Below are 13,362 nucleotides of genomic sequence, written 5' to 3' on the forward strand. Positions count from 1 at the left end.
GGGAATTGAATCAGATGACCTCTAGGGTCCATCTCAACTTAAGTTATTTTGTGATTCGCAGGAGATGGTTGCTGTAGGTAGGGCATGTATGATGTAGACTCTGTTCACATTTAGCTAACTATAAGATACTTATTTTTGTTTATTTTTATTTAGCGGAATGGTAAATTTTACTGTACTTGAATAGTATCCCACACCTCTGATAATACAGCTAAGACTACATAGGTTTAATAGAAGAGTTTTCTAAAATATGAAGTTACTGTATTTTTAAATGGTATTCTATGCAAATCTTTAGCTTCATGTGAAGATTTCTTTCTAGAGAAGCCAGAATCTTGGAAAACTGTAACCTATGAACTCTGGCCATTTGGGCTTTGATAATTCTCTTCTAGTGTTCTGAGCTTGGACGTCTGAGGACTCAATTCTGTCGCAGCATGTGGTCTCCCTGAGTGATTTTTTTTTTTTTTTTAATTGCAGTTCCCAGGCATTATGACTGCTTTAAGGTGGAGAAACAGTCTTGCTTTCTTTACTAGTAAATAATGTTTTCTGTTAAAATTATTGCAGTTCTCAGCCGATACCTGGTTTAGGAAGGACTAACTGCAATTTCTTCTGAAGCAATGTTTATGATTATTGTTGACCAAAAATGGAACTTTGTATTTCTCCCCCTACGCCTTCCTTCCTAGGGATTTTGGCAATTGGTCTTATCAATGAAGCTCTGGATGAAGGGGACACCAAAAAGACTATTCAAGCCTTACAGATTCCTGCAGCAAAATTGGAGGGTGTAGCCCCAAAGGTAGCACAGCATTACCAGGATACACTACTTCGAGCCAAGAGAGAGAAAGCACAGGTGAGTGCAATTAAATGCACCTCTCAAACTTTTACACCTATGTAGTGGGCTTATTACTGGTCCTAAAAGCCAGGAATCAAAACTGGAAGTGGAGCTCTGGGCATTCTGCATACCATCAACTGATCTTACCCAGTCAGTTTGGATCCTTCTATACTGAAGAGATTTGGAGCCAGACCATATGAATCTTCATGAACTACAGAGATGGGTACAAGGCTAGTAACTGCATGAGATGGCTTGCTACAGCTAATCCCGGGTCCAGAATGAGATATATATCTTGTTTGTGGAGAAATAGTATGCCTCATCTGTTTTCACAAGGAGACCATGTTCATTCTAGAAGTTCTGAACTTCTGAATGTAAGTTTCCTGCAAGCTTAAGGGTTTTTGTTTTTTTTTTTAGTGTTCTTTGTTAAATGTAGTCATAGGCATAGTTATATATGGCAAAAAGAAAGTTTCTGAAAGTGGAAAAATCTGTTAAGTGATAAATTAGAAAAAAGAAATTAAGCAAAATACATGCTACTAGCAAAATATATACCGATGCCTGTTGTTCACCTGGTGACACTTTTATTGCTAATGATTTTTTGAGTGGTAGTTGTCTGTCTTATTAGCCAAGGAATTCTACCTACTTGTACATAGTTGCAGCTTTCACTAACTGACTAAATGTGAAGGTGAAGATGGGGAGAGGAAGAGCAAGTCTCACTTACGGGTTTAGGAAAGAGGATGAGAGTGCATGTGTCTGTACGCGGCTGATTTTTGAGTAGTGTGGATGGGATACTGATTTATTTTTTTCCTCATCTATTCACAAAGAAGTAGCAGATGTCTGCTTTCACTGGCTTGGAAGTGGTTTGTCTGGGGTTTTTTTCTGCTGTGGAGCTCATCACTCTAATACCAATGCAGAATTTTGCATAGAGACTAAGATCTAGATTGTGTTGAACACTGCGGGGGGGGGGGGGGGGGGGGGTGTTTGGGGTTTTTTTTGACTAAAGGTAAACCCACGTGATGGCAATAGCTGAAAACTGTACGCATTTCTGATGAAAATCATTGAGCAGCTTCCCCAAGGGCCCTGAAAGGGTTAATGTTCCTCGGGAACCCATTTTGTGCTGAAGCATTTCCTCCCGCTGAGTCAGAATGAAATAATGAACTCTTTTTAGTGTGTACTTAAGCTTGTGCCAGGCTGTGCTGGTAACTTCAGTTGGCGTGAAATTACCTTATTTAGGCATATGTTCAGTTTAAGGCTCCTCCCAGCAGCATGACAGTAATTTCAGAAATTGAAAGACTATATCATAAAGTAACATTGTGGGGAAAATAGTCACTATCTGAAGTCAACTGTTACTTACCAACTAGTGATTTCTGTACCTTGGGGCTGAGAGGGATTGTAGTTCACCCCAAGATGTTGTTCAGTTGCTTATGTGAATGGGGAGTGCCGTGTGATGCATATTTTGCATGTGATGAGTAGAGAGAGAAAAACAGTAGATGCTGTAGTATGTTACACTGTGTGCACCTTCTGGAAAGCCTGCAACAGTAAATCCATAGAAAAGCACGGGATGGTTTTGGTAGTCTTTGGGTTGACTTCTGCTGGTAGAGACTACAGTAGAGGAAGTTGTTTCTTTGATTATTCTTCCCCACTGCCTGGACAGGAATTTCGCTGTTGCTGGTACTCTTGTGGGACTATCTGGGCTTTCAGATGAAATCTGCCTGTGAAAGACATGTTAGTCTCTTGAATGAAATATCATTAAGCATGTCAGTTTCAGACCCGCCAAAACAGTGGGAAAAATGTGGAGGGCATGTAAGGAAATGTTCATTTTCAGCCTGGCCCTAAAGCTCTTGTAAATAGTGGCTCTTTTGTGCAGTATGATTATTATTCCATACCAGAAGTAAATGTTTCCTGTGTTCTGTTTGTATGACGAGAGCTGTCAGAGGGGTGGCAGTTGCGTCTCAGTATTTCTTTCAGTAGTTACCTACAGGAAGCAACAGTGGGTGGGGAGAAGCTGTGCTTGGCAACTGCTGGAGCATTGTTCTTTATGTATATTTTGGGACTTGCTAAACACTTGTCTCTTTCCTCTTCTCAAATTTCTGCATGTGACACTAGTTGATTAGATTTCTTCAAATCCCAGCCAAAATACAGGATACTGTGTGATCACTGCTCCTTGACGAGCAATCTGTTAAAACAAAGACTTAAAACATGGCTTTGACTGTTGTGCGTGTACACCCAGCCACAATATGTACAATGCTTTTTGGGTTGCTAGTTTGTACAGGCTTGTGAACTTTTGTGGACAGGGACAAGAACAGCCTGATGTGGCATTAGTTACCCAAGAGTTTTTAGCTTCTGCACACAGACGTGCATCAGCAGCTTTTTGTTCTAAGAACTCTTTGTAGCCATGTTCTGTCGAGGAACTAACTTGTGTTCCTGGAAAGTAATGTCCTCTTAGCAAGTACGGCTTTAGGACTAACTGGTACCGAGTCCCTGGCCTTGTGTTCTCTTTGCTTATCAGTGTGATTCCCATTGACAGAATTTCTTCTTTGTTCTGTTTCCTGAAAAGAGTTTTTGACTGGGAGGAGGTATTGAGTCTGGTAATGCCATAGTAGTCTCTGCTAGTCACAAATGCACATGATGTCCTCATGTTGGAGTCAATTAGAAAGACTGAAATGCTTCTTATTCCTTCTGATATGGAAAACTACTATACTGGCTATTGTTGAGTATGGGTTATTTTACTTTGCAAAAACAGTGATGCTTTCTTCTTCACGCTGTGTATATTTTTCTTATTGTATTCTCTTCAGGACACAAAGGATGAAACAGCTGTACTTTGGCTAGATGAAATTCAGGATGGGATTCATAGGGCTAACAAGGACACAGAGGAGTCTGAGAGATGTAAGTATTGTCGCACAATATTGTGATTAATTCCCATTATCAACCAAATACTGGTTACTTAAGGAAAGGTTGGGAGCTAGAAATCTCATGTAAACATGGCAAAGGAAATCAAATGCACTTATGTGCTTCTGGTGTAGTAATTTTTCTTTGAAGATTGAATGTCAGATTCTTCAAATATTAAATTTCTTATCTTTTTGGGGGATATGCCATTTTTCCAGTTTTGCATGTGACCATGTTACCTCATTGGGCAAATCTCTATCAAACTGTTTAATTTGCAACTAATTGTGTGTCTGTGGGTGGATAATTATGTATGAGAGTGTTCACGTGCACAATTTAAATGGTGTTTTCCAGTGCGTATTACCTTTTGTTTGTGTGGCATACTGTTGTCTTGTCTCGGTTCTATTAAGAAATTGTCCGAGCAGCCAGGGATCAGGTTAGGAAAGCTAAAGCCCTGATAGAATTAAATCTGGCCAGGGACGTCAAGGGCAACAAGAAAAGATTCTGTAGGTACATTGGGGATAAAAGGAAGACAAGGGAAAATATGGGCCCTCTCCAGAACGAAACAGGAGACCTGGTTACCTGGGACACGGAGAAGGCGGAGGTACTCAATGACTTTTTTGCCTCTGTCTTCACTGGCAAGTGCTCGAGCCTCACCACCCATGCTGCAGAAGGCAAAGGTGGGGACTGGGAGAATGAAGAGCCGCCCACTGTGGGAGAACATCAGGTTCGAGACCATCTAAGGCACCTGAAGGTGCACAAGTCCATGGGACCCGATGAGATCCATTCGCGGGTCCTGAAGGAACTGGCGGATGAAGTTGCTAAGCCACTATCCATCGTATTTGAGAAGTCGTGGCAGTCTGAAGTTCCCACTGACTGGAAAAGGGGAAACATAACCCCCATTTTTAAGAAGGGGAAAAAAGGAGGACCCAGGGAACTACAGGCCAGTCAGTCTCACCTCTGTGCCTGGGAAGATCATGGAACAGATCCTCCTGGAAGCTATGCTAAGGCACACGGAGGACAGGGAGGTGATTCGAGACAGCCATGGATGGATGGTACTAGTTGAAAAGGCCCTTTTTGAGTTATGACTGCCTCTGCCAGAAGAAACTGCCTTAACTAAAACAGATGTCAGAGTAGAGCTAAAACATTGTGTGTTGTTGAGAAATATTGGTGGTAAATCAGCACCATACTGGGACTCAGGGCACACAAATTATGTGCAGTACCACCTATGGTTGGACACTCCGTACTGAAGAGGCCTCTATATTGCAAGTTGTCTGATTGTTTTTATTTATACTTTGTATTTATATACACTTAAATATTTGTGTGTATATGCACACACACCAACTGTAAGTGTGTGTTCATGTTGCCTTGCTCCAGTCTGTTGTTCTGAGTTTGCTTTGAGTCACTGAGCCCCCGAATGCCAAGATAACCTGCTTCCTTGTGTTCCAAAGTCTCTTTAGGAATTCTGGCCATTAATGAAGCAGTAGACCGTGGCGATGTTAGCCAGACCCTGAGTGCCTTGCGTTCGCCAGATGTTGGGCTATACGGAGTCACTCCAGAGTGTGCTGAGACATACCAGCGAGAGCTGTCAGAAGTCAAGAGAAGAAAAATGGCAGCAGGTGAACCTCAAGTAGCTAACTGTTAGTGAAATAAATTCAAGATTATTGCATGTGGAATCGGGACCAGAGGTAAAAAAGCCTCTGGGGAGAAGTCTTGTGTTACAGGTGGCAATTGTGGATTCTTTGTGAACTCAGGTTGTTTTTTTGGGTTTTTTTGTTTTTGTTTAAAAAAGTGAATAATAGAATGCTCTCCACTTGTAGAATATGTTGTGTTTAGGTAGTTCTCGTATGAGGTCATTAGGGACTCAGAAACATTCCTTCTCTTTCTTGGGGGAAGGAGCATCTGTATACGTGGATTTCCTAGTTGTAACATTTGTATGCGGGAAAGATAAGATACTTGCCTGTTTTTGAGACTTACACTGCAGTTTCTGCTCACAGGGAGCAATGGCAGTGAATGGGTGAAACACTGGGTGAGAGGAGGCTATCATTATTATCATAACCTGCGGACCAAAGAGGGAGGATGGGATGAACCAACGGAATTTGTGCAAAATGACACACAGCTGTCACGGGAGGAGATACAGGTAGGGTAGATAACACATGCTCTTTCTCTGAAAAGTTGATGTTCCTATCATTCCCGTCCTTAATGCAGCTCTCTTAGAGCTTCAACACCATAGTCATGTTAACAAGCTTAGTAACTCATATATTTCACTGGGCATCATCAGATTGTGTGTGTCAAAACTCCTTGTCCCATTTCAGAAAAATTCATCCTATTGGTAGAAGGGTACAGGACCATGGTGTTGCTGTTTATTGAAAGGCAACTTGGAAGTTTCTCATAAGCACAATACGGAAAGCTGATGTAACATCCTGTTTCTTGTATCTCCATTCTCTTTTTCTGGCTCTTCTTCCTACCATAACGTTAATCCAGAGCACCATATCTGGAGTCACTGCGGCATACAACCGAGAGCAGTTGTGGCTGGCCAATGAGAACCTGATTACAAAACTTCAGGCTTGCTGTCGAGGATATCTTGTTCGCCAGGAATTCAACTCAAGAATGAATTTTTTGAAGAAACAAGTCCCAGCAATCACTTGCATTCAGGTAATGATATCTTTTAATTATATTTGAAACTTGTACTCTGCAGTTGTTTGCAAGCTTATTGACAGTTTTTGTTCAATTCAAACAGTTAGAGCACACAATTGTCTTCACCTCATTTTGCAAATTATCTAAAGGCATTTCCTTCTCCCAAAGAGTTTTAGTATATTATTTACTTTTCCATGTCATATATAATCAATAAAGTCTTCTCAGGCAGAATTGGAGAGGGAAAAACTTATTTGAGGAAGCTTTACCTATCATTTTATTATCAGATTCAGTGTTTTGGGAATAGGGCAATATGAAGTGTGTCATATGTCTTTATGGCGATAATGCCGTGTGATGAATTACTACTGTGATTCCTCATGAATTGAAGAGAAACACGTGGTTTTCAGTATTACTGAGTAAGATTCTTCTTCTCTTCAACTTTGTCCAGGGATGTAGAAGATTGAGGGCCTGAAAGAGATGGTGTGATAATTCAGCATGAGGTTGGGTGCATTTACAGGAGAACAATGAAAAAAATCTTTTCTCTGGTGTTGTAACTGAAATGTGTGCAGATGAAATAGCTGCTTTGCACCCTATTACCACTTTATTATTTGAGTAGTGTATGTGTGGTTGTTTCTGCCTAAGTAGCACGTGCTCTGCGTGTGTATTTGAAAAAAAAAACAAAACAAAACACCCCCAAAACCACTCCCAGCTCAATAAAATAACACTCTCTCTGTTTAAGTGTAGTCCAACCCCTTGCCTAACTTCTGTTGCAAGTATCAGTAGGACTGAGTCTGCTCTGAAGGCTTATAATGTTACATCACTGTTCTCGCTAGCAGCAGCATCTAACGTGATCCTCATGTAAAACAGTTTCTGTCATCTTGACTGTTTAGCTATATCTTTGATCTCTAACTGTGCTTCAGAAGGCCCAGGCTCTTCATGGGGTAATTTCAAGTCTTTCATGATTACAGTTGGTGAAATAGTTAATGCTTCACACTGTATTATCTCTTGATAAGGTAAGCACGTCTCCCTCACATTTTACTTAGCCAAAAGGGAAGGCAGAAGCTGAGGAGCAGAAAGAAGCTCGGATTTGTAATTACTTCTCTTTAATTAGGAAAGTAAGGTCAGCGTGCCTGTTTTCTGTTTTCAGTCCCAGTGGCGTGGCTACAAGCAGAGGAAGGCATATCAAATCCGTTTGGATTACCTGCGAGCACAAAAGGACCAAGTAGTGAAGGTAGTGAAAGCTCCCTGCTGACTTTTTTGGTAAACCTTTTGGGTAGTGAACTTCATGGGAAAGGTTTTTATCTGAGCGTTTTGATTACCCTTCTATAGATTCAGTCAATGACCAGGATGTATCAAGCCAGAAGACGTTACAGAGATCGTCTGCAGTATTTCAGAAACCACGTAAGAGGCTATCTTGTTAAATGAATTCAGTACCTGACTTTTGTACTCTTTCCAGAATGAGGTCAAGTGCTTATTATCTTTTTAATCCTAGATAAATGATGTTATAAAAATTCAAGCCTTTATCCGAGCAAACAAAGCGCGAGAAGACTACAAAACCCTCAGTAAGTATTGCTATGAGGATAAAACTGATGTGCTTTGAATCTCTATTTGCAAGGGATGTTACTAGTGGGATCTATAACATCGAGACAGTTTTGAAGAACAATTGGGATGAAGTTGATAGGGCAGTGCGGAGAGTAGGTAGTTCTTGAGGCTGAAGGAAAACTTGATTCCAGCTGTTGCTTTTGCTGCAGGGAAAAATAGAACTGTAGCTTTGCAGTTAACTTTGGCGGTGTGCACTACCCTAGGCTGATATTGACTTTGTTCTTTACTGTTTGCTTCTCTCATGACTTACTCAAAACAAGAAATTCAAAATGTCAGAAGCTGTTTAGACATGGTGATGCTAATTTTATTCTGGCTGCTCCTTGATGTGCTGTTTAAACATAGATAAGGCATATATTTACTTCTGTTTCCTGTTCCCTGATGTTTTCTTGCCTATTTTTAGTTAATGCTGAAAACCCACCTATGGCTGTGGTTCGGAAATTTGTCCACTTGCTCGATCAGAGTGACCAAGATTTTCAGGAGGAGCTTGAGCTAATGAAGCTGCGTGAGGAAGTTGTAACCTTGATCCGATCCAATCAGCAACTGGAAAATGACCTCAATCTCATGGACATCAAAATTGGGCTGCTAGTGAAAAACAAAATTACATTGCAGGTAGGAAACGTGCTGATGGGAGACCAACTACAGTTAACTGAGCCCAGTGGTAGTTAACATGGAGAGCTCCTGGCCTTGGATGTCAGTTGCTCAGGCCCAGTGGAAAACATTGCCCCAGACTTGCAGATTTTACTCCCGGTGTGTTCTTACTCCATTCCACTAATCTAGTATGTATCCCTAGAAAGAAAACTGTAGGAGGAGAAGAAACAAGACCTGAAGCTAAAAAAGACAATCACCAGACTATCTTGACCTAATGAATGCAACAGATTGTGTGTTTGAAGGCTTTGAGAATTCTGTTTCATTGCTCCTTTGTGGTTAAACAAGTGACACACCACAGGCGTGCAGCGAGGGGGGTGATTTCGGAGGCAGGAGACATGCTCGTGCCACTTGGTGTTTGTTGGTTAAAGGAGGCCCCCTCTATCACTTGGCTGACGTGATTAACTTCACAAAAAAAAAAGCTCTTGCTGATACAGCATTGCCTGTTCTTCAAGCTGAAGTTCTGGTCAGCTTTTCATTTGGTCCTGGATGGCATGACACTAGGCTCCTCCCAGTGTAAAATCTCAATTGGGGTAGTAAAATTGATCTCGGAAGGAGGCTGCAGCTTTTGGGCCATTGCTGTCCAAGTATGTAGAGGTAGCTAGCTAGCTGAGTATGAAACAGGATTTTTAGGTTTTAAGCCAAATTTAAAAAGGAAAACATTTTCAGGCATCTTCAGGATGGTACCAGCTCTGATAATAATTGCTGCCAAGAGCGACTAACCCTTCCAGGGTTTCGGACAAATTCAGGAAGTCAGGGACAAAGCAGAATATGTACTTCCAGTCAGAGAAATTACTGCCATAGCAAACAATGCTTCAATTTAATAGTGAAGGACCCTGCCTTTCCACGTACAAGAGAAGTGGGCTCTCGGATGGAACTGTTTTCCAATGCTGCCTGTTATAAAATACTTAGAGTTTAGAGTGGAATCTGTCCCTATTCTTTCTTTCCAGGATGTTGTTTCTCATAGCAAAAAACTTACTAAGAAGAACAAGGAACAGCTCTCTGACATGATGATGCTGAACAAACAACGGGGAGGTTTGAAAGCTTTGAGCAAAGAGAAGAGAGAAAAGCTGGAAGCCTATCAGCATCTGTTCTACTTACTTCAGGTAAGCAGCTTCTAACGCTGCTTGGTAACCTCCTGTCATAGAGGCTTATATGTCTTGGCACAGTCTTTGCTTATGCACTGTAGTTTTGAGCCACCGTATTTCTTAGCAACACTGGCCTGTGTGGACATGCACACTAAATAATTTTTCTTGTTGTTGTAGACTAACCCAACCTACTTGGCCAAGCTGATTTTTCAGATGCCTCAAAACAAATCCACAAAGTTCATGGATTCTGTCATCTTCACGCTGTATAACTATGCATCCAATCAAAGAGAGGAATACCTGTTGTTGCGGCTTTTCCAAACAGCATTGCAGGAAGAGATCAAGTACGTGGCAGCATACAGCACATTCTTGCTGTTGAATCGGTTTTGGCAATTTCTCGAATTGAGGCAGTTTTCACGTTATGTCTCAGGCTAATATGCAGATAATGCTAAACTGTCCCCTTCATTGTCCTCTTCCCATTTCATATCTGTTCTTAACGTAGTCTATAAAGGAAGAGCCGAGTGTCTCCACTGAAGATGAGGGCTTTTTACTTCCGTCAAGATTTCACTGCTCAACACAGCAGCTACTTTTAATCTGACGCAAAGTCATCCTAAAATTCAGTCTAATCTCAGTTCTCCAGTGTCTGGTTATAAACACTTCCAACAAACTGCAAACTCAGGCTTTACAAGCCAGGGAGAGAGCTAACACTAAGGTCTCTGGATTTCCAAAAGCTGATGAGGAGGCTGAAACAGAGAGGTTTTATTGTTTGGCATTTCTATTTACTGTCAGTGTTAGGGACTCTGGCTGTCCTCAGGCATGTTTTGTTTGATCGGTTGGGCCTTAGGAGCTCGGTGTCACATGACTTCAGTTCTGTACAATGCAGAGCTGCACAACTTGCTGTGAAGAAGAATGTGCAATAAAATTTTTGAGGAACTACTCTTTAAGCATTCTTTGGAACGCTTTTTAAGCATGAAGATGGTATATGCCCTGAAACAAATAACAACTTCTAAAAGAGATTTTTTTCCCCTTAAATTCATGCTTGGAATAGTAGTCCAGGGAAATGAGGACACTTCGTTCTCTGCCGCTGTATTTCACATAGCGGTATACTAGGAGTGGCTTTTGTTGTCGATTTGCTTGTTTTCTTATTTTAAATACTGGAAGAAACCTACTGTTCTTTTTCTTCTCTACATAAAACATGCTTTGTTTCCTTTGTATTTTTGAATTGTGCTCTCAAATAGAATGTACAGTTGGATTTGCGTTAATTGTCATCAAGATGACTACTGGCAAGTTGTACTGGAATTCCCAAACAGAGGTCATAAGTTTCTTGCCTCATCTGTCTTGAGAAATGTTCCAGTATTGTTCTTACACAGTGTTGTAGTTTATTGCTGTATCGAGGTTTTAGTACAAATCCATCATCTGTTTCGTGAGGGTGATGCTCTTTAACAGTTTGGTTTATGCAGAGAATGTATCTAAAGCTGACAGAATTACGCATACCTCGTATTTCATATAGGTTCTTTCTTCTTCAGATCAAAAGTAGACCAAATACATGAAATTGTGACTGGGAATCCTACTGTTATTAAAATGGTGGTGAGTTTCAACCGTGGTGCCCGTGGTCAGAATGCCCTGAGGCAGATCCTGGCACCGGTTGTGAAGGAAATCATCGATGACAAATCACTCAATATCAAAACTGATCCAGTGGATATTTACAAGTCTTGGGTTAACCAGATGGAGTCTCAAACTGGCGAGGCCAGGTATGGGAACTGTTACTACTGTGTTTTTCTAAACATTGCTCGGCTGCTTTGCACTGCTCAGTTAATCATTCCAAACCATCCTTAGCTTCACTGCATGCATCTGTCCAACTGATACCGGCTTTTCCATCTCCTCAAGATGGCTTTCATCCGAGAGTTCTAAAGATCATGTTCTGGCAATGGTACTGAGGGTATTGAAAGGGAATCTCATTAAGAGGTGGAAGAAGAAAAGCTCTTTGGTGTTTGCCTATGTTGACTTGATAATTACTATGAGATGCCCTCTAACATAAAGGAATTGGTGTGGTGGTAAGAAAAAGTATTTGGGAATCGGTTCCGTGTCAGTCTCTGTTCATGTCATATATAGCCTGTGCAAACTTAGGTACTATTTGCAAGCCAACAAAACCTTTTGCTGGAGGAGAAGCATGACACTGCAGTTCTTTTAGTCCTAACATCTTTCTAATTAATATCAGCCACTGATGACAATTGGATTGTGCCAGATGGTTTTGTGTCATTCTGGTTTCTTTTTCTTCCAGTGCATATGATGTGCTAGAACTTGAGGTTTCTATTGTGTTCTATTGTGTTGGGGTTTTTTTAACATACTTTTTAGGAAAAAAAAAAAGGGGGGGGGGGAGCCATACAGATGAGTGAGCTTCCCCGTCCAAAGCAATCTGCAGTCATATATCTTGCTGTACGCCTGGTTCAAAATTCCAGATATGTTAAAAATGCAGGTGAAGATGTGTGTTCAGGTCCTTCTCTTTACATGAGTTTTAGGAGACGTTTTTACAAATTATCTGCTTCATCTGTCTGTCTTTGCTGGAATACTATGCAGTAATTTCAGCTGATGGAGAAAACGTAACTACTCATTTGGCACTGCTTCCTGCCAATAGCATGTTCTATCGATTTTTATGGATACTGTTCTAGTTTCTGGCTTGTGTCCAAGCTCTTATCATCTTAATGTTCAAATGTGTAGCTTGCTTTTTCACCAATTTATTTGCAGCCTGAAGTACCACTATGCATCACAGATGGCACTTTTTTACAGCATGCACACTAGGCAAAAAAGATACAGTTTTGAGTTAGCTGGGCCTTTTCTCACAGTGGCCGTTGCAAGGGAGAGTAGAGGAAGTAAAAGCAAGAGGTCTTCAGCTCTTCCAGTGCCTAAAAGGTTAATTGCAGGCAACGCACAGCTCTTGGCAGCCAAGTGAATGTAAGCTTGTTTCCGTGTCGAGCTAGAAATTCTTGAAATATGCTAGCCTGAGGAATACTCACCTTCACATGTTTGACTTTTTCAAATAGCAAACTTCCGTATGATGTTACGCCTGAACAAGCTCTAAATCACGAAGAGGTGAGGACGCGCCTGGATGCCTCAATCAGAAACATGAGGACAGTGACAGACAAGTTCCTGTCTGCCATTGTTAGTTCAGTGGACAAAATCCCGTGAGTCTGGTATACCACAGTATTATCCCTGAGAAGTTGTTGGGTTCATGCTTGCAGCAGTCTTATTTGCCCTTTTCTTTCTCTCGAAGTTATGGAATGCGTTTCATTGCCAAGGTACTAAAAGACTCCCTGCATGAGAAGTTTCCTGATGCTGGTGAGGATGAGCTTCTGAAGGTGAGGATCTGAACACCTTTGTGAATAATTGTCAGCCAAATTGGCTGTGGCAAGCACATCTCATTCTTCTCCTCTGGGTGTATGTGTGGAGAGGAGTGCATGTAAACCTATATAAAGCTTATTTATTTACTTCTACAGGTAGAAAATGTTTCACATTGGGCTTTTGATTGTTAGCTTCATATACATCATCTGAGATGTAATACATTGTTCAGAAGGAGGTATCCTGTTGCTTCTGCTTTGCTTTTAATATCTTGGACATTTGGTCCTTTAGGTTTCTTGACTTGGGGTACTCTTGCTCCTATAAAGTAAACCTTGGGTTTGCTCGTATGATCACAGC

The 13,362-nt window shown here is 41.2% G+C and overlaps 1 protein-coding gene across 3 annotated transcripts in view; it reads left to right on the forward strand.

Annotated features, from left to right (window-relative positions):
• The window catches only part of IQGAP1 (IQ motif containing GTPase activating protein 1), a 76,417-nt gene that overhangs the window by 48,214 nt on the left and 14,841 nt on the right, over positions 1-13,362 (forward strand). For all 3 annotated transcript variants that reach the window (XM_076348249.1, XM_076348251.1, XM_076348250.1), the window contains 14 exons: positions 678-841; positions 3,616-3,706; positions 5,155-5,322; positions 5,701-5,843; positions 6,188-6,358; positions 7,485-7,568; positions 7,667-7,738; positions 7,830-7,899; positions 8,340-8,548; positions 9,535-9,690; positions 9,850-10,013; positions 11,196-11,420; positions 12,711-12,851; positions 12,941-13,025. In XM_076348249.1, coding sequence (XP_076204364.1) covers positions 678-841; positions 3,616-3,706; positions 5,155-5,322; positions 5,701-5,843; positions 6,188-6,358; positions 7,485-7,568; positions 7,667-7,738; positions 7,830-7,899; positions 8,340-8,548; positions 9,535-9,690; positions 9,850-10,013; positions 11,196-11,420; positions 12,711-12,851; positions 12,941-13,025 — 1,943 coding nt within the window. The remainder of the gene's footprint in view (positions 1-677; positions 842-3,615; positions 3,707-5,154; positions 5,323-5,700; positions 5,844-6,187; positions 6,359-7,484; positions 7,569-7,666; positions 7,739-7,829; positions 7,900-8,339; positions 8,549-9,534; positions 9,691-9,849; positions 10,014-11,195; positions 11,421-12,710; positions 12,852-12,940; positions 13,026-13,362) is intronic.

The sequence above is a fragment of the Aptenodytes patagonicus genome, chromosome 10 (assembly GCF_965638725.1).
Source record: "Aptenodytes patagonicus chromosome 10, bAptPat1.pri.cur, whole genome shotgun sequence".
Classification (NCBI taxonomy): Eukaryota; Metazoa; Chordata; class Aves; order Sphenisciformes; family Spheniscidae; genus Aptenodytes; species Aptenodytes patagonicus.